The 26,344-nt window shown below is 41.5% G+C and overlaps 1 protein-coding gene across 2 annotated transcripts in view; it reads right to left on the bottom strand.

Moving 5' to 3' along the window:
* The window catches only part of agap3 (ArfGAP with GTPase domain, ankyrin repeat and PH domain 3), a 112,418-nt gene that overhangs the window by 26,340 nt on the left and 59,734 nt on the right, over nucleotides 1-26,344 (bottom strand). For both annotated transcript variants that reach the window (XM_069157544.1, XM_069157543.1), the window contains exons 7-12: nucleotides 23,547-23,674; nucleotides 23,136-23,291; nucleotides 18,026-18,109; nucleotides 13,585-13,689; nucleotides 11,664-11,835; nucleotides 4,927-5,076 (exon numbers count right to left, since the gene is read on the bottom strand). In XM_069157544.1, coding sequence (XP_069013645.1) covers nucleotides 4,927-5,076; nucleotides 11,664-11,835; nucleotides 13,585-13,689; nucleotides 18,026-18,109; nucleotides 23,136-23,291; nucleotides 23,547-23,674 — 795 coding nt within the window. The remainder of the gene's footprint in view (nucleotides 1-4,926; nucleotides 5,077-11,663; nucleotides 11,836-13,584; nucleotides 13,690-18,025; nucleotides 18,110-23,135; nucleotides 23,292-23,546; nucleotides 23,675-26,344) is intronic.

The following is a 26,344-nucleotide window of genomic DNA, read 5'->3' as shown; positions in this document are numbered from 1 at the left end:
TGCCATCTTTCTGATTTCCTGACATTTGACATCACTTTCCCTTCTTTCCCCCTCCGGATGCCATTATGAATCTGGGAGCGGGGGCCAGGGGCCTGGGGGAAGCAGGGAGGGAGGGCCAGTAGATGGGCCCCATATTGCTCTCTTCTTACCACCCTGTGTGGTGCTGGCAGCCTCCTCCATTGTCTCCCATCAAAAGCTCATTGTAGTGTGGCAAACACCATTCATTTCCCTGTGCACCGTCCCAGCCCCAGGGGTGGAGTGCAGGAGGACAAGGGGCTCAGGGATTATTGCTGTTGTCGTTGCCAGTTGCACATGTTATAATGTGCGGCACTGTGCCATTAGCCAGTGTACAACATTAGGCCTAATTCGGTCATTACCTTTAGGGAGATGGGGCTGTCTTGGAGGAGTAAGATGGGCTCAGCAGGGGATTGAAGATGCTTACATGGGGGGGGAGAGTGGAGCTCAGAGGGCCGGGGGACACACTATGTGAGTGTGGGCAAAATATAGGAGACAACACCTGAGACACATCATTATGTCTGTCCTCGAATTAGAAATTAATCTTTCTGAGAATTAATGTATACAAACAAGAATGTCATTACGAGGAAAAATTAAGAAATTAATTAAAACGATGTCTAATTTGTTTGATGATAAGGGAGCATTCTTAAAAATCATATTAATATTTCAGCATAAATGTGTTATTTGATAAATAATAATATTGATCATATGCCATCGCATTAATAAACATAACATTGGTGCTTGTGCTGGAGCACATACATTAAGCTCTCTGGTGTTTTGAATGGCAGCACGCAGCCACACATGTAGCAGCTCCTAGTCGAGGCGTCTGTTTCAATTTCCCTGCTCTCTTACAACAGCCCCCCTGAGACGAGTCATTAGCTGGCTCAGACAGCTGGGGGCACAGGGGTCCTCCATGTGCCCCCCTCCTCCCACTCTCCGCTTCCTCCTCCCTCTCTATACTAGCGTCTGTCCCGCCAGCACAGCTCCGTATGGCGGGTGGAAGACTTTAGGTCCAACCTGCTTCCAACGTGACAGCCAGCATTTGTTTAATGTCGCTTGAGGTTAAAGGGGAGGGCTGCCCCTCAGGGGCTCCAACCGTGTCATAAACACCTCTAATTATCAATTTCTGCCCCTAATGTTGTGGAAAATGACCCCGGCCCTGCTCAGTCTGCACCTGAAACATATACAGGGTGATACACCTCCTTTTGTTTGCACCCATCAGGCTTTAAGAAGTATGTAACAAACGTATAGGAGCAGGGATCGGATAAAACTACAAAACACATCAGTGAGCAACAATATCACAGCACCGGAGACCTAATGGTTTTATATAAAGTTCCTAAGTGGTTCTCAGTTCTAAACTATGCATGGTTGGTAAATTACATTTGTTAAATTGAGAATTATGAAGCTGAAACTAGACTGATCCTGCAAGCAGACAATTCACGGTGTTATGTATGAGGACCAAGCTGGTAATGAAGCACACTGGGGACCAGGAGTCTCTGCACCACTCAGTCAAGATTACCTGGGCAGCAGAATAGGTATCAGCCTAACCTGTGATTACAGTGTACTATACTCCCACCACGGAAATGACAGCTTAAATATGCTTCAGGATGAAGGTTGTGGGTGAGACAAAGAGGGCGCTGCTAACAGCTTCCTGCCTTTACCAATGCTACACTGAGAATGAATGGGAATAAAAAAGGGTGAGAGCGCGAGCGGCAGGGGGTAGGGGGAGAGGTGTGTGTGTGAGGTGGTGGTGGGGGGGTGTTGAAGAGGACCGGGGGGAGTTGTTTCATTGTTATTCAAGAGGCTCCGGGTAAGGAGCACTATGATTCTGCCAGGCCCCTTGACATGGCAGCCCTGCCTGTCCTCAATCAAAGCCAACGGCTGCAATTAATGGCAAAAATTAGAAACAATCACCGCCTCCCCCTTATTATCCTCAATTAGAGCGTACTAATCAAGGCCTGATCACGCTCTGCTGCTCTCTCCAAACTAAATGTCAAACTTCATTACGGCCTGGCGTAGAAATCAAACGCCCCACATGCTATCACCCTCGCATCGGGAGGCCAAGGTATAAAACACAGTTCCACAGGAAAAGGCTATCTGTGCATTGAGTACCTGTGAGCTGACGTGCAAACTGAGAGCAGAAAAAACACTTAACGGTATATGAATACATTATTACAGATCAGAACAGAGTTGCAACATTAATTTCTCAGAGCAACGAGATGAGACAAGGATGTGATGCAAACTGATGGATGACGGGTGAGCAATATTATATAATTGTAATATAAAAATAATACTTTGATAATAAGCACAGCATTATTAATATATAATGGTGATTAGTATTACAATTCACATGGTAAAAGGTAACAATAATGTCCTTCCAAATGGGCTGCTGATAAACAATAATACTGACAATTATATTTAATTTTTATTGATTAATCTGCTGATTATTTTATTCATTAATTGATTGTTGTTTCCCTAAAATATCCATTATAATTTCACAAAGCCAAAGATAACATTATAATTGCTGTTTGTCTAATCAGAAAAGCAACCAATCTTCACATTTGCAAAGCTGGAACAAGGACATATTTGGTTAAAAAATATATCAAAAATTATTTGGCAACATTTTGGATTTAACAGTTTTTTATTATTTTTTTTAATTATTATTTCCAAATAACTTTTTGGTGCTGGACTTAACTAAACCTGACTAAAGCTCTACGGTTCATTCTGAGCTTTAAAAAAAAAAAATCCTAAACTGGGACACGTGTGATTTCACCTGTTATAAATTGTTTGAGTTCAAACTGCGAACCAAGATGTCTAAATCTTCAAAAGATATGATCACGTTGAATTAATTCTTGAATTTTGGTGACCACTGATCTGCAGTAATCTTTAGACTCCCATCTTGACCACAACTTAGGTTATTGTCATCAGCGAGCCCATCGCATTGCTCAGGTGACTGTTGGAGCCCCTTGCTTTTAATTCAGGTTCAAAGATTGAGATGGGAGAGCGGGATCTAAACAAGCATCCGGTGCATTAGGAATGGGTGTCTTTATGAATGCAAGCAATAGAAAAATTGGGCTGGGATTTAATCAAAAATCTGCGCTCAATATTCAAGAGATGTTGCTACCTCTGCTGCTGCCTTTGCTCAATGGGTTTACAAATGAGGACATTCTTTAAATAATATGGAAATGGTTACCTGGCTAAGATGCATTCATTCTCCAGTGAATCATCAATCTGCTGTTTTTGCATCTCAGAATCACATTTTATGTTAACCTGCAACCTTCACCAAGGATAATGGAGTGATTGGGCTTGGTTCAAGTCAATTCAAAAGGCAAAACATGAGCAGCCTTCACTGTGGAACACCCTCTATTGATTATTGAAGACACATTAAGATGAAGGATAAGAGGGTTGCATTTCAATCAAGTTTGTGTTTTCTGATAGTCCTGTCACACTTTACACTACAGACGCATTCTGCTGCTTTAAATCAGATTGTGTGGCGACATAAAAACACGTTCAGGGAAAGTTTTGGAGCTGCAAAGATGTTGCTTTCGGTGTGCATTACAAGCCTCTAACTGTCTGCACTGACTATGCACTGATTACAGAGACGCTATAACATAATCTATCATTTGGCACCACGTTTCTATTATTTTTTTTCAGCTCATTTGCCTCATTTAAGCTCATTTGTGGTTACCTTATAAGTAGCATGAAAATAATTGAAGAAAATAGAATAATGGAGCAAATTTCAGATCTGATTTAGTTGAAGACTGGATGCTGGTTAATGAGCTATGTTAATATTGAGGGCTTTTCAGTTTATGAAAATCGGAATTTCTTAATTTCTTATTTCCATGCTGCAATGTTTAGGAAGTCCTATTTGTCCTCTGCAGTTCAGCTGCCGAACAAACATTCATAAACATCCTCTACGAAGCCTTTTTTTTTTTCTCACAGATATTATACAGACGCAAACACGCTCTGTGGAAAAAGCTCACATACAAACAGCCACACAATTTTTGTATTTTTTTTTTTTTTGCGAGAACACATACACACACTCACGCTCGTTTATTTGAGGACCCCACGAATCTAAGTAATTCTGCTTTGGGCATGCTGCTGATGGGAGACAGGGGCAGGGGGTGATGGAAGTGCCTGCGTCCAGGCAGAATTGATCGTTTGGCAGCTCCAAATGAGAGACAGGCTTGTCTGCGGAACCACGAGGGCCGTGCAGTTGGACTCCAGCAGCGCTCGTAAAGTGCGCTCTTTAAACTGCCGGGGCCCCTGGGAGCCCATGGGGAGGGGGGAAGCCGCCGCCGTGCTAATGAGAACTACCAGAGTGCAAACATGCATGGAAATGACTGTTATTCTGTTGATGTGCATTTAAGTGCTTTTTTACTGCCAACCACAAAGAGAGGGAAATAACTGGTGATGAATGGTACCCCCGAAAAGCATTCATTTTCCTCTTCGGAAGAAAAGAGAGGAAAACAGAGGAGGGTGCAGAGAGTAAGATGGAAGGTAAAGACAGGATGGTTGGGAGGGGCGTGGGGGGGGGGCAGACATGGTGAATATATTATCTTGCTTCACTCAAGTACAGTGACAAGTCGCAATGTGACAAGGAGGCAGTAAGTGGAGATGCATCAATGGCAGAAAGTTAACCTTCACTGTTGCTCTCCTCTGAACACACCGCTTCTCTCAAAGAGCGGCATCCAAAAAGGTCACAGCGATCACAGCTCTGATCACCTCATTATGAAAATGAGGCTTGTTTCCACCTGTCGAACAAACTCAGGAAATGGCAGCTACATCACACCGCACCTCTGGATCAGATGTCTTCAGTTTGTTTTGATTCACTCTGGTCTTTGTGGTGATAATATGTGAATTTTCAAAGCATTATGACAGAACAGGAGTGTAGGAGGTGAAAGGGCTTACGGGCTCCGCTGCTTGTACTGGTGTTGATGGCTTCATTCCACTGGTCGGCGCTGGACACTGAGAAGGAGCGCTGGTGCATGCCATCCTTACTGCCGCCGAACGCTGAGCCGCCGGTTTGGAGGGACGTACTGCTGTTGGAGTGAGGAGCACCTGAAAAAAGAAGTCACAGACACGAGAAAATGGATTTTTTTTTTTTTGTGTTCTGTAAAGTCGTTTGAATTATTCTATTAGTCTGGCAAGATTGTTTTCTTCAAACTGTAAAAAGTCTGCAAAGAAGTGATAATGATGTAATTGAATTAACAGTTTTAGGTAGTTTTCTACAACACTGCAATGCTACTGCCACCTTATTTGGGCACATCTCTGTCAAACAACCCCCCTCACGCACGCACGCACGCACCCACATACAGACACAGACAGACAGACAGACACACACACACACACACACACACACAGACACACACACACACACACACACACAAACCCTTCTCCCTCCGCCTCTGCCTCTAATTAGCCCTTAATTAACAAGATACACTCTGAACGCTAATTATCTCGCCTCATCCCTCTGACTGCCACATCGATCTCCACTGGCGTCAGCAGGCGTTCTCTCCCCAACTTCCAATCAGGCGAGCCACGGACGCCTGCCTCTCTTTACTAATTCATGGGCTAGGCTGCACCATGTGGGGTCCTTCCCTCCTGTTCACGAGCAGTTGCTACAACATATCCTAACTACTCGGAAAAACTCATCGATATGCTTCCAGTCATGTGGGTGGAATCAGATTAACTGCTGAAAGCTGGAAAATACATTCAACTGAATGGCATTATATCATGTAATAAAATAATTTGTTCAAAAAATGAAAGCAACTGAAGGTTAAATAAGATGGTTGAAGTTACACTAATAAGAACATATTCTTCTTAAAAGAAAATATGGGTAGTTTAATATTAAATGTAGCCTCCAGACACGACCATGTTCACATTATTTTTGCTATAAAACTTCATGCAAAGGCTGCACAGCTGAACTGTAAAAACAAGATATTGCTGTGACAACAAAAGGTTAAAATATCAGAGGTTTGATTTTGTCGAGACTTCTCTCTCATCTAACAGGTATCTCACATTAAGGCCTTTCATTCAGTAATTACAACAGAATATCAGTTTCTGATTGAGGTGACAATAACAGAAAATATACTGTGTGGCTCGTGTGTAAAGTAAACTAAGCGGCACGGGTGCTTGTTAGGATAATATGTCCTACTCATTATCTAGAGTAATAAGTGTATCAAATTCACATAATCATGTCTAATTAGTATCAGTAATTATCTTGTTGGGCCCAGGAATATTAATCTTCAGGTCCCAGAGGGGAGGGAGCAGAATCGCAGCAAGAATGGGAGAGAGAGCGAGGGAATCATGCTGAGGAGCACTGACTAAATTAGCATGCTGAAATCAGAGCAGAGGAAGGGGGGGTGGTGGGGGCCGGGGTAGGAGAAATGAAAAGAAAATGTGAAACTTTGTTTTTGAAAAAGTGACGGATGAATGAAACATAAAATAAGATCATAGCGTCTATGAAGGAAAAACGGTCTGATTGCTTTTCTTGTTAATGATTTAAAAAGTATTTATAAAAGTGATTTGTACTACACTGCACCATGTGGCTTTATTTCCAGTCAAGACCTGACATTACACATACACATGTTTAATTACCGCACCATTTAAAACGTGCAGTAATTCCTTCAACCAAATACTTTTTTACTATTAAAGATCTACATGTAAAGTTTGACTCTTTGACACCTTAAAAAAAAAAAGAGACGAGAAAAAAAACATTAGATAACTACAAGGCAACTTCGATTGATATTTAAAATTCAACAATCATGTCTAATTGTCAAATTGGATGCTAATGATTAATGAATTATACATGGCTGTATCCATTAGTCCCCAGAGACCACTCCTGCATAAAGGGGAGGATAATGTAATTACAGTGGAGAAATAATCAGCTTGTGGCATTAAAAGAGCACTGTACTCGCAGCTCCAGCCAGGCCCGACTCCGGCACATTTCACTCATTTAACAGTAACACTGCGGTGGACCGACAATGACGAGCAGGATTACTGCAAGCTGAGGTCCAAAGGATCAGACTTAACACTGAACTGGCAACTTTAGTGATTGTAAGAATTATTTAAGTGTCCAAAAAAAATATGTCAAGTGTTGTTACATTTTAAGCATTACGTTCATTATGTTTTATTTTGAGGATTATCTAAATATTTTTTCTTGAATGAATCAAACTGGACCCCCTCCGTCTAGCTCTGTCTGGTCTCTGTTGAGGAACGTGTGAAAAACAACAACGGTGTTTCAGCCAGGTACAAATATTGCACAAAATCTAGACAGTAATGTAAAGTTACTACATTTACATGTATAACTACAATTACAGTATTTATGTACAACTACACTACGAGACTACTTTTCTTGTCTGTTTCCACTCCATACTTCTTGTCCACTACTTTTCAGATGGTAATATGGCACATTTTACTCAACTGTATTTATTTGACAGTTGCAGTTTCTTTGCAAATTATAATTTGGATAATAGCATCCTTTTTATAGATGATAGCAGCGGATAGTGTAATGTCATGAAAATTTGCTCATCCTTTTCATGTATTAATAATTGTATAATACCTTTATGCATCCTTAATAATTATCTAATTATGTAATACATATTAACACTAACAGCAGTCGTTGAGCTGCACGAGCATTTTTACTGTTGATGATAATAATTATGGACTTTTACTTTTTTGAATATGGAGTATTTTTAGTTTGTGGTATTACTACCGTTAGCTCACTAAAATCTCAATAATTTTACAGCGGTATCTGGAAATGATCATCAATAACTCCAACTCCAACCAACAAAGAAGAAAAAATTGCAAATTGCTACTTTTCTTATCAAGGATGCATACGTCTGAAAAGAAAGCGTTTCATTGTGAACGCCGTTTAATTTCCTTGTACTATTAATGAGCTCTTAAAAGTACAAAACCCCATTGCGGACTGTATTGTCATGTGTATAAAGAGATAACAAAAAACATATATTGTCTACCGCAGGCTATCCAGGGCTGGGGTGTTAAGTAGAGGCGATGGATTAGCGGGGAGCAGCTCTGCCTTGCTTCTCATTTCTCTTTAGGCCGGGCCGTCAGTGGGCTGATGAGCCGTGACGAGGCCTGACCCCTCCGTGGAGTTGTTGCCATTATGTACAAGTAGTGAGATAATGAAGCATTCATGCTAATGTGGGCCGGGCAACACATCATCTGCGGCTGTGTAATCCACCACCATCATCACGACCAACGCCCAGATGTCCCCCTCCACCTCTGGTACCGCTGCTCAAACATTTGTATTCACATTTCATGCTGTCGTTTTACAAACTGTATGCAACAAAGAACCTGAAAAGATTCACTTTAACCCTTCGGTATGACAATATGGCCTATTTTCTATTTGGAAATTTAAGTTTTTTTTTAATTTACTTTATTCTTCATTTATTGTTATTTAGTAAATGTCATCTTGAATTGTCGGAAGATGACGATATGGCCTATTTTCTATTTGGAAGTTTTGGTTTGAGCTTAATAAGTGTCATCTTGAATTGTCGGAAGATGCTTGCTGACATTTTTAGCTCCCAACTGAAGAGAGAGAAATATTCGGTAGACATAACAGATCTTAATACAATCTTTTTACTATAGCAGTGGTTCCCAGCTGGTGGTATGTGTACCGCTGGGGGTCCTTCTGCAATTTCATCGAGAAAGGAGGAGCTTTAGTGAAACAATATTTACGTTTATACCATCAATAGGGGTAAATCAGTTTAACTGCATATATTTGTAACTTGACAGGAGGTGCTGTTAAAGGAGTAATAGTAGTAGTTTAGCTCATCCAATGTTAAGGGAGAAAAGTTGAGAGCCACCTCTTTATAGTACCTACAACAAGCGAGATTGGGCCAATATTTAAAAAAAAAAAATGAAAGTCTGATGTTGGCCCTGCAAAGCCTGCTGGTCAGTACGTATTTGGTTCTACGGCACTGTATCAACTAGAGATAAATTGTGGTGCAGAGTCAGGCGGGAATGAGCTAAACACTTTCCTGAAATCTCCACCTCTTCCTCTCTCTCTCCCTCAGGATTGATTAAAAGTGACTGGGCCCATTAATACTTTGATACAATGTATCTGTCGCCGGTGACACGGCAGGACGCATGTTAACAGGGAGGATCATATTTAAAGTGGTTCTGCTCAGCACCCAGCAAAGGAATTAAACCTGGCTGCTTGGCAAACTCGCGGGCGCATGCGTCCTCACATTTACTCTCTGTCTTCTCAACATCTCCTCTTCATCTTCCCATCTCCCCCATCCTCTCCGCCCCTCCTTCTCTCCATTGCTATCCCTCTTCTCCCAGTGATTATAAAGGTCTTTGGATCTAAGGAATGAATGAATTACCAAAGGCAAAGACAAGGCTTGTGATTTGGACGCCGTGAATGAAAAATTACCCCTTTGTTCCCTTCATCAATTGCATGTCTAATCAAATCAAAATCCCGATCGCATAATCAGAAGAGGGTCCTCCACCCGGAGAGAGACCTGATGTGATTTGTAACCTTTCTTTTCCTAAGTGGAGATTAAGGCAAATCGCCCTCACATTGTTCTGTGATGCAGAATTGGATGGTAACTGAAAATCTTGGGAATTTGTCACTGAGGGGTCTTTTCCAGAGACACGAACATGAGGAGAAAACAACATTTTTGGGTTGAAAAAAAACCTTGTCTGGCCTGCTTTTCATGGCCCTTTGTTTGCCCTGACGACTCCCCTCAACCTACCCATCAAGGTTAACAGTTTGTGCGATGCAACAACCTCGTTCTAATGACCTGCACTCTCTAAACTCCTACATCTTTCTGCTTTTGACTGATTAACCTGTTCAGCAGTGGCAGCACTTTGGATACATTGAACAGTAACCTGCCTGGACAGTCCTCATGGTCCCCGTTGACCTGTCTTTGGCACTGAACCCTGCATCAGCCGATAAGCTTCAGCCAGAGTGAGGGAAACACTGTGCCCATTTCACAGCTGATGAAGGACCCCGCCTCCCTCCGGGGATCACTTTGCTAATTAGTATTAATTACTCTTAATCCTAACCCCTAAATCCAATCACTGGCTTCCCCTCTGTACGCCTGCCAGACTCTCAGGCGCCTCCGGTGCGACAGCCTGCTGGGAGTGCAGCTCTATTTTTAAACTTGAAGGTGGAGAAACCCTGGCACGCTTCTCTGGACCAAACTCTATTTTCTTGCTCTGACCCACGGTTCCATTGAGGATGAAAAATAACTAGGTCAGTGTCACAGTGATTTAATACACCAGGATAAACAAACACTCTTTTTTTTCTGTGGTATCGCTCCTTAAACACAAGTATGATGTTTTAACACAGTTTTTAATTCCCTGTTTGGTAATCTAGAGAATTAATAGATTTGTCATAGATGCTCATTAAGTCATCATTGTGTATATTATTACAAAGGTAGCTCATTTGCATGAATGAAACATACAGAAAGTAGATAATTAACCTGCCGGGAGCCATTTTTATAATCAATCACAAACAGAGGACAGAAAATGAGTACAGTAATAAGAGACTCATTGAATAACCATCAGATATTGTACCTATGATTTGTTATATCTTTTAGTCAGTCCCTGACATATACAAGAAATCCTTATTTGTACACCATGTGTTTGCTTTCATATTTACCAGTATATTATGGGCTACCTACCTACTAGTCTGAAACAGTATACAGTTAATCTATTAAATCTGGAGATTTTTTTCTTGATTGAATGACTAATTGTTTCATTTGGAGAAGAATCGACGACTTCAATAATTTCTTAAAGCTTAAAGCAATGCCTTCAAACATACTTTTTTTTGACAACACACATTCCAAAACCCCCAAATATTCCGTTTACACTGATATAAATCACAGAAATACCGAAAACGGTCACATTTTTAAAAGCTTGAATCATCAAATTTAAAGTTTGTCTTTGGGTGCTTTCACACTTTGTACCGAATTCCGTACTCAGGTGTGTTTGAGCCCAAAATTCAGGACATTTGGTGAGTGTAAATGTTGCGTACTGTACCTGGGAACGCAACGATAACCATTTCCCAAGTCCTTTTGTAAGAGGTGATTTCGGGTTGAGATCAGGCGTGTTTGGGTACAATACGAATCAGATGTGAAAGTAATCTGAACTAAAATCAGGTGTGCCACTGTTGAGGATATCACATTATCACTTGATTGTCGGGCAAATTTTTTAAGTGGTTCTCAGCACCGCCTGTCTCAGAAATCTGCGGATGCAGACCGATCTCAACACTATGATTTGCTTCCGTGCATGACATATGATGTTTGAAGATAGGTGAGTGTGTGGAGCGTCCCCCTTGTTTGTGTACCCAAAACAAAAGCAGCAGCAATATAAAGTATTATTCATGTGTAAAGTTATCGGTAATAACTTTAATATGCATGTTTTTACTGTGTAGAGAAATGGCACGTGCATAATGATGCGCGGGTACAAGACATTGTGTGTAAACTGGCTACCTAATGTGGAAGCAGCCTTGAATGATTAATTGATTATCAAAGCTGTAATCCACTTTATTTTAGCTTTAGTTAGACCATCTAAAATAATGTATCTTCAATATGAAAATTGCACACACAAAAAAAAGCACAGTTTATGCATTAATATGACCTTTAGACTGGTAATGCTGTGGGGATTCGAACCTGTGTTTCCTATGCCCAACTGCAGGGTGCTGCGGTCTTTGGTCAGCCCGTTGGTTTTGGGACTAGCGGTGGGGGCGACGGTGGCCACTGCTCTGGGAGGTCGCTTCCCGGGCACCTTAACTGTCGTCCTCAGCAGATCAATCTCTTTTCCATGCACGTTCTGCATGTAGTCCTACAGAAAGTTGAAAATAAGAACATGACAGTAGTGAGCAGGTACACTCTATACAAAAGTCCAGATATAGCCCTCAGTTCGGGCACTTGATTACACACAGTGGACCAACAAGGCTCCAGGAATTAAGGAAGAAAAACAAATTAAAAGACTATTCAATTTCCATCCCCATTAGTCACAACCCATCTTAAACCTTCCACTAAGGGTGTGTGATAGTGGAAAAATGATTGTAAAGCCATTATACATCACCTGTGCCCACGCCGTCTTTCCAAATAGCGAGATGTTAGGCTTAATGAATGCAAACTGTCTCATTCAATTTTCAATTTGGCCATTTGATTTGGTTTAAAGCGACTACCGCCCAAATGTGGGAAGCCAAGGTGAAAATCATTGGGCTCAGCAGAAAAAGACACAGATAGAGGCGAGCTCGGCCTTTGCCGTCCCCCCACCGGCTCCTCTGCTTTATTACCGTGTCATAAAGCACTCATTTCTTTCCCAAGCTTCCTCGCTAATTACCCAGTGAGCGCTCTCATTTCATTTTATTGCTGGAATTAACAGCCAGATCGAAGCGTGCAAAGCTATTAAGATGTGTGATTAAGCCACATTCAATTAGTTTCTACAAACAATTTAATTGATGTAGCAGATAGAATTAACAGAAGGTGATTGTGTGGATGGCTTGGCTGACTGCGAAATTAAAGGTTCCCCTCTTCCACTCTCAGCCTGCCTCCCTCCCTCTCTCTCCTTTTTCCTCAATCTCTCTCTTCCTCGTTTTTCCCTTTCTTACTCCTTCTCTGCTCCGTTGCTCAAAATGAGCTTGAGCTGTTACCCTGCTAATGTAACTGTCTGCCTTATTTCACCTTCCTCTGTAAGTCAACAGATTCATAGATTCATAGATTGCCCCGATGACCTGTAATAGCCGTAATGATCAAGAGATAGCCTGTTCAGTCAATTACATACATCACTGTAGTCCGGCACTGCTCTGCTAATAACTGCTTGTAAATTAAACCACTAACACACTGTCAGTGCAACAAGGCCACACACAAGGTTCACGTCTAACTATGGTGCTGATTTTCAAAGTTTGAGCTGTCTCATTAGACACAAGATGCTGCCAGTATCTTTCATTTCTACATGGCCAAATGATGTAGACATCCCTAACACGGGACTGGAAGAATCAGGGAGTGATGGAGGGAATCGGAGGGCAAAGACGGGCATTTCTGAGTGTAATGCTGGGCTCCTGAGCTGTCTGCTGCCAGCCAGCCGAGTGTTTAAGAGGTATTAGCGGCCCAGCGGGATTCTGACAAAGATGGATGTGGGAGGCTGGTCAGGCTCTGCTGCCATGCGGTGAGAACCATTATAAATACAAGCCAGCGTGGAGTCTGGGCGCGGTGGGCACGCAGCTGCACAGCTATGTCTCCATTAGCCAGCACCGTGTACGGGCACCACAGGGTGGGCAGAGATGACCACAAGGACACCCTGTTTTTTAACACTAAGCTTAAAGTCCCAAGTTTAACTAATACAGTTATTATGCGCAGCAATAAGTCTCCACAGAAATCATACATGGTTGTAATCCGGTTCCCTACAGCAGTTGTGCTAAATGTAATCGCATCAAGAGAATCGTGCGCAGCGGTTGAAAAAGTCCTACATTAGAACCTCGAGCAGCACCCTCGAGTACAAACAATAGTGTAACAAACCCATAAAGCCGATTGGAAAAGAAATGGGAAGGGAAGGGAAGGCGGGGAGGGGGTTAAAACTCACATGTAAACTGGGGTGGTAAGTGAGGACGCCATTATCACACAGTGTGACATATTTCTTTTTCCACTCCTTGTTGAGGGATTTGCCACTTCGCTTCAGAAGGATTCCCTGTAAGAGATGAGGCATCACGGTGAGCATATGTTCTTCTCCAAGCAGCGTGGTCGATAATATGAGCCATTATGGATGTTAAATACCATAAAACAGTGTTAACGCCGTTACCATAAAACAGTCAAAGTGTTGTTGTTATTACAGATTTGTTATAGTGAATATGTCGAGAATTTTCCTTCTGGTGCATCGGTGAACAAACAACATCAAATAAGTGACAATTATGAAACAGTATGGAAGTAATTATACGTAGAATTATAAAAAACAAAAAGAGTAATTGCAGTTTAAATCTTAATCTTTCCTTTTCCGTTATAGATTGATGGTTGACAGCTTTAATGAGATGTTACTTTTATCTGATACACCAAATTTGGTTCCTCCGCCAGAGACCATTCAGAAGGAGAGACAATCCAATTTGCCAGACCTCCTCGCTGCATTCATACACATTACATGCTGAACTCTGGAAGACCCCTCAATCCCGGGATTAGAGAGTGTGATCTGCCCTCTTCAAAGCCCACTCAGCTCTTATTCTATTCTACTTTATCTTCCCAGGCCTTTTAGGGCCTTAGATGGTTTCCTTATCTGCTGAGTAAATCCACTGGTAAACAATGCAGTTCCTCTGCTGGAGGTGACCAAACGCTGCTGAGTGCAAGGGCCAGGAGGCTCTGTGGGGTTAAATAGTGAGGAGGGGCCCGCTTAATTAGGGGATTAAGCGGGGGCAATGTTTGTGCTTTTACAGCCAGGCCCTGTGTGTGTGTATGTGATCTGAAAAGGGAGGGGGAGGAGGAAGGAAAGGGGGGGGTTAAAGGGGTAGTGTTTTGCTAGTCAGGACCATCCTGCAGGCTTTAATCCTGATTAACACATCAGGAAGAGCTGACCCTCGGTGACCTGGGCATCAGGCTGTTTGCCGACAATCATCCTAATCCGAACTCTGATTCATCTGAGGGGGGCGAGTCCTAACTTTTGGCAGCATGCTGGGACTAAAGAGACAGGCTTCATTTCGTATCAATATACCTGCTCGTTTGTAGCCTCTCACTGGAGCAGGATTTAAATCTAGACCTCAGATCTAAAAAAATTTGATTATAGAGATATTATCCTAAAATGGAAATACTTTTTTCTCAATCAAAACTAGCCACACTGAGGAAACTGACTCAAATGTCATATTGTTTTGCTGAAGCATGATAACTTCTGCTTTTTTTTATTCAATAGACACACATGCTGAATAATTAGTATCACAACTCAAAAAAAGTAATAAAACTCTTTTGTCTTTTGGGGGGGAAAGGGAAGCAAAAAGCTGGCGAATATATTGTGTTGAATTTTATTTTTAAAGATAAAAAGTGGTCGATATAAAAAAAAAGGGATTATTCGAATAACATTAAAAGTTTTTTTTTTTTTAAAGCCTTGGTTAACTATTGAAAATAGTGATACTTTTGATGATTTTCCATGAAGAAACATTGTGTCCTTCAATCGATAAGTTGCTGACTGCCCCGACTCTTTGCTATTTAGTCAATAAAAGAACTGTAAACACTTTTGAAATGGCTCTCTAATCATACAAAGTAAATGATCCGGTCAAAGGGCCTCGGGCAACTTTAAAATGCATGTTTTACAAGCAGATATGTTGCTCATCTGAAAGTCTTACTGAAGCATACACAAATCTATACACGCAATCAGCGTGGAGCTTCATAATATTTATCAGAGTTGTGAAGCAGATCAATAAAGATACAATTACGTGAAAATCCACACACAATTTTTCTGTTGTATTTTTGAACAGTTGACCATTATGGTTGATATATATCATTCATAAAGCATATCACTTTCAGTAATTGGAAGCCTGATATATGATTTGAGATAATTTATCATAACAGCTCAATCGTTGGTTTTACTGAATTTGGCTGTGTGGTCTAGTTTAACATCAAGAGGCAACATGTGTGGAGTCCACACACACACACACACACACACACAAACAAAGAGATGAGTGTGTTCAAGCCTGTGCGACATAAGGAAACAGGCCAATCGTCAGACGTGCTTCTCTGTGTCCATACAATTGTCATATCTCCACAGAGGAGATAGTGTCTTTCTCTCCTTTTGTCAGGCGACCAGGAGAAAAGCTGCATCCTGCCACTATGGCTGACTGATAGACCGGCCCTTTGTGACACGCCAGGGAAAGGGAGGAAAAGTGTGTGTGCGTGTGTGTGTGTGTGTGTGTGTGTGTGTGTGTGTGTGTGTGTGTGTGGAAGGAGGGGTGGGGGGTGGGGTGCAAGAATGCGCTCACTGGTGAAGAGCTGTTGGCCGCCCCTCAGCAGCGAGTGCATTGTTGTCCTCACTCACTGTTTTTTATAGATGGGGGGAGAGTGAGGAGTGGCGGCATGCAATGTGTAATTTAGCCTGATGGGGTGAGGGGTGGTGGTGGTAATTAAGCTCACATTGATACTTTGATCTCCTTGATTGTGCATTTGACTGCCCCCCCCCTCCCTCCAAAAAAAAAAAAACTTCTTTGTAGATAAAGACAGAGAGGGGGGCAGGTGGGAGGGGCTTATCTTGTCAAAAGTTGCCATGATACTCAGGGAAACTGGGCCTGGACTTTAGAGGGGAGCTCCCTATAATGTTTTGGATGTGAATGGGAGAGTTTATAGTAAAGATCGCTCAGTGGGGGATTCTGTTTAATCTGTGAAAAATCAACCTCCTGCTCACCTGCAGACTCACCAGGTTCTGCAGGGAATTACACCGATGTACAAAAAGAGCCATACAGCGACGTGTTTTTAGGATGGCCATCATTAAGTATTTAATTTATATATTTCTATCTTTTAGCCATTTTCAATGTGTAAAAAAAAAAAAAAAAAAAAGTAAAAATGTTAGTCTTAATTTGTATCACTTTTATTCAAAAGAAATAAAATTTACTTTTTCTTTTTACATTTTTTTCAATATCATAAAACGTTTTTTCCACTACGTGGGCATCCTCATCACCCTAAAACAGATTATCTGAGAGATATTGTATCTGTAATAAATACAAAGCGAGAGTTTCTGATTGAGCGAGGCGGCTCGAAAGCGTCACCCTGCCATTATTTCAGCTGGACCAAAGCCTTGGCAATTTTCTTCCAGAGGGAACGAGGAGGTCTGGCTCAAAATTTTTCAAAAGGACGACATTATCTTCTCTCAGTTGCAGGTAAAGAGGATAATACAAGGATGCTGACCCATTTTAAAAGCCCTCGTATAATCATGAGTGATTACTAATCAATGTGTCAATTACTTCTCCTTGGGCTACAGTCGGACCTTCAAAAATGATCCTCACTCAGAGGTTTAATTCAGTGTTCACTCCTAAACAACTGGCTCTATTTACTGCAAATTCATAAACATAAATATAATGAGGAAAATGATAAAGAAACATCACACAAATGTATTCAAATATAAAGATTATAATTAAAAAACAAACAAAATTGTGGCAAAAATTCTTTGAGCTGAGAAAAAATTGCAGCTGTGTTTATATCAAAATTACACTGAGTCTGCAGCATTTTGTGTCGCATTGTGTACAGATCATAAGATTATCTGAAGAGCAATTTGTCCGCATGAGGAAAATTACATCGGTTGCGATATCTGATGAAATCTTCTGCTGATTATGGCTGTCTAAGTTGATTATATGGACATGCATATGTGAGCTACGATGCAGAAATACTACCTAGACACAATTACAAGCATTAACAACAATAACGTTTTATTCCCCCCCAAAAAATATTTTTATATTAAAGGCATAATCCATGATTCAAATGGAAGATTATTGTGAAAATTCATCACAAGATTGGAATTATCTCTCCTAAATTGACAAATGTGTGAAATATGGACAAAGACCTGACAATACATCCAAGAATAATTACAAGTCTTAGGTGCTTTCTGTTGCTGTGATAAGTTTGTTTACATCAGTCATGCTTGTAAACACAATTAACACATCATTATCTAAAAGATAAGTTTTTAACTTAAGGTGAATTTATTCAATTTTATGACGTAACTAAACCAATAATGCATTTAAATTATGAAAACTTATTATAAACCGATATATTTTCAATTTAATAGGTGTGTGATTTACACAAATCTAGTTAACAAATGTTAGTTGTAGGAGATTGTTCTCTTGTACAGGCATTGAGGTATTTGTTGCATTATGCCGCCATCTAGTGGTTGTTCTATCACATGACTTTGCCCAAAACTTACTGGTGGACTCAAAACAGTGATAACATTTTTATAACACTACATATGAAAGTTAAACAGAAAACAAAATCTACTGACACACAGGAGTCATACTTACCCAGGGAACTATGGGAAATGTAGGAAAAAGATGAGTAAAACTGCTTACCTGTTTGATAGGTATGGCCCTTCCACTGCCTATGCTGTCTGTTTTACTGTCAACGCTCTTTGCCTGTTCGCTGGCTTTCCGTGACTGCAAGAAAACGAGAGAGTCAGTCAGACACTGAAGCAACACACGGAGGTCGAGGCAGAGTGGGAGACGTGGGGTGTGAGGTGGGTTTGGGTGAAAGGTAGGTGTGTGTGTGTGTGTGTGTGTGTGTGTGTGTGTGTGTGTGTGTGTGTGTGTGTGTGTGTGTGTGCGTGTGTGAGAGAAAGAGAGAGCGACTGGGGGTCAGGGGGGATGGGGTTTGTGTTTTGAGCATTTTGCAAGTACTTGTGGAGAAACTCGGCGTTGCAAAATAAAAGTCTCAAAAGAAGCTCCAAATTAAGAGACAAGCAGACCAGCGGAACAAACAGCAGTAACACCGACGTGCAAGTTAAAAAACAAAAAACAAAAAAGACCAAACCAAGACCACACTAAACACATCTCAACACAGAGGAGACCAAGGACGACCACACATTGAGTCATGACTCAGCCCTGAAACCCTTTGGGGGGGGTCCTTCCCTCTGTCTGAGACCCAGAGCGGGCCCTTAGTGGACCTGCAGACCAATTGCTGCTCTACCCAGTGTAGGATCAGCTGTGCCTTTCGCATAGTCACACTGATAAGGGCTTTTGTAGCATGATACATACGTTAAAGTTCATAACAGGTTAGAAAGGAGAAAAGGGAAAATGGTTATTTTTAAAGAAGGCTTTGGTACAAGTGGCATCCTCCGACCTTTGACCTGCAAAACCTGGTAGGACATAAAATCATTTTGAACACGTCAAACAATTTAAGTGTCAGAGAGGTAAATTTAAATTTCTTGTTGTGCCTGTGGAAGGAAAAATGGTCAGACAGTGCATATAACTTTACATGAAAATAAATCATTTGATCATAACCTTCCCACCCCGACACAAATAAAGAGATGAGGTACAGGTAGGGACAGACATGAGTGTGTATGGTCTCACTCAGAACATGAGAAATGTCCAGTCACCAATGGAGGAGAGGTAGAGTCTGAGTTCAAGTAAACCAACTCTTTTTATCTTTTCCAACATTTTATTTTTTTTATGATGACTTGTTTAGCTTCTATACAGACACCATACAAAGCAAGTCACAAATTCACTTCAAAATATTCAACAGATTGAGCCAAACATTGCAGTTCCCACAAAATATAGGATGGACAATAAAGGCATTATTTCATATATTCCTTATATGTATGTACTTTTTATAGAGTACCATTGTAAATAAAATACAATACAAGATATACAGCAGTCTATATTTCCGTCAATCCGTTCATGATAGAAAAGCGATTATGCAAGAGCTCATAATCTCTGTACCAAACCTAAACGGAGAAAAATTAAAATAAATAAATGAATTTAAAAAAAAAAAAAAAAAAAATTAATGTGCAAAAATAAATAAAATAAATAAAAGAAAAATCAGTTGTTAAGTTTAACTACATTCATACAAGTCGGTGCAACCCAGTTTCATTTCAATATAATATCCCTTTGTTATACCTCAACACCCTGACAATCTACTCTAATTTTTTATGAAGGCCTTCATAAATTTACCCCCAAAATACTCTGATCTGAAATACCTCTATTATAATACATTTATACCACATTTTCAGTTCCATTCGATACTTCAATACGCCCTGTAAAATAAGACCGAATCAAATAAAAAAAATAAAAAAAACCAGACCAAATGAATGTAGGAAAATCTAAAAGGAAGAACAAAAAAACAACTTGGCACCTCTAGTCCTTGAGTCCTCATTTATGGCAAAAGGCAGTGTGATGTCATGTAAGGAAAGGTTGTGTCCTTTGGGTGGCTGGATAACAGTTCCAAGAGTGACTTGACTGTACAGCGTGTTTTTTTGTATGGCATGTCTCAATGAGAGCGTATAGGGGGTGCGGTGGGGTGTGGGCGGGGGCAAAGGGGTGGATGGGGGCATTTCCAGAAGAGTCCCTACAGTCTGTCTCACTTCGTGCTATTTGACAGTCTACTTTGAGTGCACTCAAACGGACTCAACTTTAGGGTTTGCGTTAGACACAAAGTTTCCATAAGTTCTACACATTACCCTAAATGCGATAAAAGCACTGAGGGTAAAGCAGCAGAGTTGTAAGTTCTCAACCAACAATCTCCTCTATCAGGATTGGCAAGGCAGGGGGACTCTTTCTTTTTTTTATTTTTTTTTTATTTATTTTTTTTTTTTTTTTAAACCATCATGCTCTTCTAATTCGGAAGGAGTTGGAAAGCCCTTTTTGTTGAAGAAAGGTTGGAAACAGAAGCATAAATCTGCAAATATTAAAAAACAGTGTCAAATGGTTATTTTGTTGTTGTTGTTGTTTTGTTTACGTTTTGCTTCATACATGGAGATCCAGCAACAAGGGACTAAAATATGAAATGGGAAACACTGAATGGCGAAACATTAATAAATGGGCTGAATGAACATGACTGAATGAGTGCGATGGAATTAAGTATAAAAAATGCCATAATGTTCTTCTAAACTCCTAAACAGTGTGCTTTTCAACACAAAAAGGGACAGACGGCCTGAAGACATCAGGCAGACAGATTACAAAACGGATTGGTTGGAGTTATTGACCATGGAAGCACTAGGAAAGAATAATGTGTACTGTGCTGACACCTAGTGGCCGACGACAGTTATGGTCTAAACGGGCTTGAAATGGTTGTGATGGTGAAATTGATTTGTGAAAGGCGGTGAAAAGACAGAGTGAAACTATATTCTGATGTAAAGCTGATGTAAAACAAGGATACATCTACTTTAAGGGGATTTTCTAGTGAACTATACCTGATGTTTTTTTGGAGCCAGATTTAACTTGTTGCACTCTCCAACACTGTAAACACTATAAGCTGCACATTGCAAAGGATTTTTCTTCATTCAAGAGTCCCAATGCCAGTGCCATGACTGTGCCATTTGTATCTCTGATTTATAACTGGACTGGACTTGTATGTAATGACAAAAGAGAGTCTGATACTGATCTGTCAGAGCTCGTCTACTGATGGCATTAAGGCATATTTTCTTTCATTGAGTACTCCTCTTGAAAGATCCAAAATCAACATGAACTACTTACAAGAGCTTGGCTTGATAACATAAATGACAACCTGCGATCTATCAGTGACTAGCAGGACTTTTGTGGGACTGGTAAAACAAAGGTCAATTTATTTTTAAAACGGACAAAAGCTAGGAAAAGGGTCATCCTCGACGTAGTTGTGTTGATGAAATATTTTCTCTTTCGCTTGTTTTGTAAAATGGCAAAAAAAGGTTTTGCACGGCAAGTCTTCCTCTCCTGAGCCCATCGCACTCTTCAAGTGTCACTGAAGAAACGTCGCCCCCGTTAACTTTCCGTCCCCTCCTCCTCCTCCTCTTTCTCTTTTTCCTCCTCCGCTTCCTCCTCCTCCTCTCCTCCCTCACCCTCCCTCCCCCCACCCTTGGCTCGCCGCTCCTCAGAAGGTCATGAGCTGAAACTCCCGCTCGGCTTGCCACTCGGGCACCCACACTGGGTAGGTGGCGTGCTTCGGTATCTCCATGACGCGGACGGGGAGAGGCTCATTTCTCTGGTGGACATGGTTAGTCACTACCTAGCAGGGGGGGAAGGGAGACAACAAGGGGAGCTAGCACACAGCCTGTACTGCTCGGAGGCCACAAAGCCTGCGGCTCCCACAGCAGCTGAGGTAACAGGATGAAGGCGGTAGGAGAAAGAGAGGAGGAGGAAGGGAGGAGGAGGGGGTAGATCAGGAGGTTAGAGACGGAGTTAGATCGAGAGAGACAGGAGAGAGAAGAGGATAGTGGGTAGAAGACAGGGTTCAGAGGGAGACAGAGGGAGGAGGTGAGGGGGAGGAAGAGGGACATCTTAGAGCGCAGATGTAGCAGGGAGGAGATAAGAAAGGAGCAATCTGACGTAGCCTGACCTCCGTCTCATGAGGCTCACAAAGCTCAAGAGTTGAGTAATAAACTTCAACTCTTACGTTAGCTGGGAATTTGACCACATGGTTGGTTTTCTTTGGGCATTGACGAGTGCTCAACAGAGTTTTTTTGCACTGATTTAAAGATTTCTTATTTCTACTGACCTCCCTGAGCTCGAAGAGGCTCAGGTCTGGCCACACAAGATTAGGAAAGGCTCAGCAGCAAAGAAGAAGGCTGGTGTAGGAGGAAGGAGAGAAGAGGGGGAAAGGTAGGGAACAAGCTGGGTAGAAAAAGAGGGCTACAAGTAAAAGACAAGCTTAGGACAGCTAGGGAAATTAGAGTGGTTAGTGCACAGATATGCTATTGGTTAGAGCAAAGGGCAAATATGACAGGACATGGGGTAGAGAGCAGGCAGACAGGGGTCGGGATACTGGTGTGGTAGTTTATCTTGGCGACTGGAAATCGAATACCAGCCAGAATAGAAGAGGGGTGGATACTTGGGGGGGCGGGGGAGGGGGGGTATCTAGATTCAGCAGGATGACTAGTGGGCACTTCTGACTGAAGCTGGGGGGCTGGTGGAGGCTGCGGCCATGCGTTACTAGAGCAGCGTGTAAACAAGGCCATAGGTTGGGTGGGATTTTTAGTTTAGCTGGGTCGGGCAGGAGAAGTGGCATTGGCGGTTTGTTGCTGCCGTCTCTCCCCAAAAGGGAAGTCACTGCAAAGAAAGGATCTAGCAAAAATAAGAGGGGTGGGGGGAGGGAGGTCAAAGATTTAGACAGCGCAGAGGGCCCAGTTAGTTATCGGTGAGATGAGAAACTTAATCCATGTGCACTCACTACATCCAATTTGAAAAGAAAAAGGACATGAAAAGAGTCGATGTTTTTTCCACAGTGCTTATCTTTGATATTTGCTTTTAAGTTTTTTTTCTTTTTTTTTTTGAGCATTTCAGGGATCTAATAAGATATTTATTTTGTCTTTTTCTCCTTTGCCCATTGTGCTGCGTGAACAAGACACCGTCTTTGCCTTCAGCGGAGGCAGGACAGGTGGCTTTTGATGCATTTTGAGCTACCTGTCTCCCTCTGGTGGAAAAAGTGTGCTTGGCAACATGCCTTCTAGTAGTGCGAGTGGGTGTTGCTTTGCATCAGCTGTCGCATACTTACTGTGAAAATGTTGGAGCGGCGCTTTGACTGCTTGCGGATGGGCGTGGGTGTGTTGGAGGCAGCGATGGTCTCAATGCGCATCTCCCGCTGACTTATGCTGGGGGTGGAGGGAACAGAGGAGGAGTAGTCGCTGAATGCACCCCCACCATTGGCCGCCTGGGGAGTGAGAGAGATTAGGAGCAACCGACAGAATCAGAGGGAAGGAGGGAGGAGAGAGAGAGATTGTAAAGAACAGGGAATAAAAGCAGGTCAGTTTGGGATGGACATGATGTGGACAAGATTTCCCACACTCACAATGTAAGCATTCATCATGAGAAGAATTACATAAACTGGACACCCTTTACATAATCACATGAAGAATTTAAGTGCGTGTCAGTCAGTCGGTAAAACAGTGGAATATCTGGGTCTTACCTGGTTCATGTGAACAGAGGGGATCGATGCAGCGGGAACTGATGAGTGGCTGGGAGAGTTAGGGAGTGATTTGCATGGACCGATGGAGAGCTGCTGCTTTTTCCTCATGGCCACAACTTTCTGGGCAACTGGAGTTAAAGAAACGGCAACAGATGGTTTAGTAATCCTGTCAAATATTTATTGGGATAAATTATTGTCAAAAAATGAATTCAGGGCAGTATTAGGGGTTTAAACATAAAATCCAGAATCAAACATGTGCTTCTGTAGATTTGTCAGTCAGTAGAGGCCGGCCAATACTGCATTTTAGGGTCTAATACCAATTCAGATATTAGGGAGTAAAAATATTCCGATATTTTAGCTGATACATTGGTTGGGCTCTGTTAGCCACGTTGCTTCAACAGTTGAGCAACAGTTGACAATGCGTATCATCTCAGACTGGAGCGTAAGAACTTGTATCAACTACTAACCTGCTACATGATTTATAAAGTCCAGGCCTCGGTTTGGTTTTAGAGGTCAATCTTACTTTGAAATATGCAGCGACCATCTCAAGGGTCTCAAAAAATATGGTTTCTTACTTAACACTTGTAACTAGCCAATGCAAAATGATTTTTGAAGTAAGTTTTGGTTTTATTTACTTGTTTTCTACAGTGCACCGTAACTTACTCTTGTATTTCATATTTTTACTCTATCTAGCTCTTTTAAATCTCCATCAGTTGTTTTACATTTTGTTTTGATGCTTTATATGTTTTATGAACAGCCTTGTTGTTAAAATGTGATATATAAATAAACTTGGCTTGTTTTCTTGGCTCATGAGATTTGTGCTGCCTTTAAACAACAATTAAAAGATAACATTATTATCAATGTGCCTAATTTTCCACATTTTCTTGTGAGCCTCAGAGCTCATGAAATATTATAGAGACAGCAACCCTGTTCCTCAGTTTAGGACCACTGTAGATGCGGGATATAGAAAATGATTTATTTTTTCCATATCAAAAGAACACTCCCAAGTACACACATTAAACCACCTCAGGCCATTTGTTTTCCAGTCAGGTAATAAGGAACATACTTCTCATTCATTTCTCCTGGGAGAAAAAGGCACCTCTATTTCCAAAAAAGTAATCGTACAGAATCATACGAGCAATTTTTCTCCTGTCATTCACTGCTGGCCAAATGAGACTTTTGTCACCATATGAACAGCCTGATTCGCCATGCAGTTGGTGCAACCCGCCATTTGATTCACAGCACACTCGACTGGAGGGAGGGGAAGCAGGGAGGTGATGTTCAGTCTGCGTGACGTGAATTAGCATTGAGGCAAAGAGAGATGATCTGAAGTTGCGTTGACAGCTGGGACCATAACGCCCGGCTGCCTGCTGCAGCATGGCGAATACAGAGAGAAGGCGAGAGTGATACAAAGCGACTACGCCAGACAGCCCACCCGCCTTCATCTCTTTTAATTATTTTAAATTGGGTTTCAGGAAGCAATTAAGGCAGGGAGGAAAGACAACATGCCTGTGCATCAACAGTCAATGAAATGCAAAGTGAACATTGTGTTACATATTCAGATGTTTTCTGAAGGGATGACAGCCTTTCAAAGGAGCTGCAGCCTTGGGGGATAATGTGCCAGAGTTGATGCAGCCGTTTTCCAAATAATAATTTCATGACATCCATTATGAATTCAAAGAAAAACTAAGTTTTCAGATACTTTTCAGAAATAATATAAAAGGATAAGAGTGTATTTTACCATTTATACATAACTCAATATCAGCTGGTCTCCTGCTTAGAGCTCCACATTTGTATGCAATCCTGCGTCACGATTTTAGTTTTCACAACTAATAACTGCTGAGGTGACAACAGTATTTAGCTGAATGTAAAGAAATATACTACCTTACAATAAGCCACTGTCATAATTATGACACTGTGGACACAAAGTGACACAAAAAGCAAGAAAAATGTTGATCCAAGAATGTCTACCATTTTGCTCCTCCTATTTAAAGCTGCGTCACACCTTGGAGGCTGTGCTGGTAAACCCCAGCAGGCGATTGGCTGACACGAGGTGGGTCACCGGCTGCCTCCCAGGCTATAACAGCTGACCCATGTGCACAATACCTCGCTCACCTTTGTCCCCTTTGATTGCTTTTGCACCTTCACAACACTCCTGGCTCATCCATGACCTGCTCACAGTGCAGCCTCACACTCATTGTTGTTTTGTGTTCATTTGAGTTTTATTTATCAAAATTTGTGTAATTAAAACTCTTGGACTACCTGCTTGTCACATTGATCAGCCCGTCTGTAACAGAGGTTAGAGCTGATTAATAAGCTCATAGTTTGCCATAATAAGTTAGACCGAAGTTGACCACTTTTCTTGAAATGGGAAGGCTGTAAAAATACACCATGTATCTTGGTTGTCTGTCACCTTTATTACATACTTATCAGGCAGAAATTGTTCAACTGAAATGTGGATATTTCAAATGTTTGAAAGGCAGTCCAGAATAATTGTGATTGACATTTATCTGATGCCCGAGAATAAGATGAGTCAATGCCTATCCACAGTTTACCAAAGCCCAAGTTGACGTGTTCATGTTGGTTGTTATGTGAGAAAATAATCACATTTGAGAAGCCAAAATCAGTGAACTTCTGGCACATTTCATCTGCCAATTTACAATTTTTAATATAGTTCAGAATAGCTTATGACATATATTTTAAGCTAGTAAACTAGGACAGAGGTGCAAGTACTGCTGTACTCTCAAATTATGTTCAAGCTATACTTCCTGTCAAACCCATTTGCACGCGTTTAAACC

The sequence above is a fragment of the Embiotoca jacksoni genome, unplaced genomic scaffold, assembly GCF_022577435.1.
Source record: "Embiotoca jacksoni isolate LCO1_2020_lvr unplaced genomic scaffold, fEmbJac1.0.p SCAF_22, whole genome shotgun sequence".
In the NCBI taxonomy this organism is placed as follows: Eukaryota; Metazoa; Chordata; class Actinopteri; family Embiotocidae; genus Embiotoca; species Embiotoca jacksoni.
The sequence above is the reverse complement of the archived record's forward strand: the minus strand, read 5'-3'. Positions and strand labels throughout refer to the sequence as shown.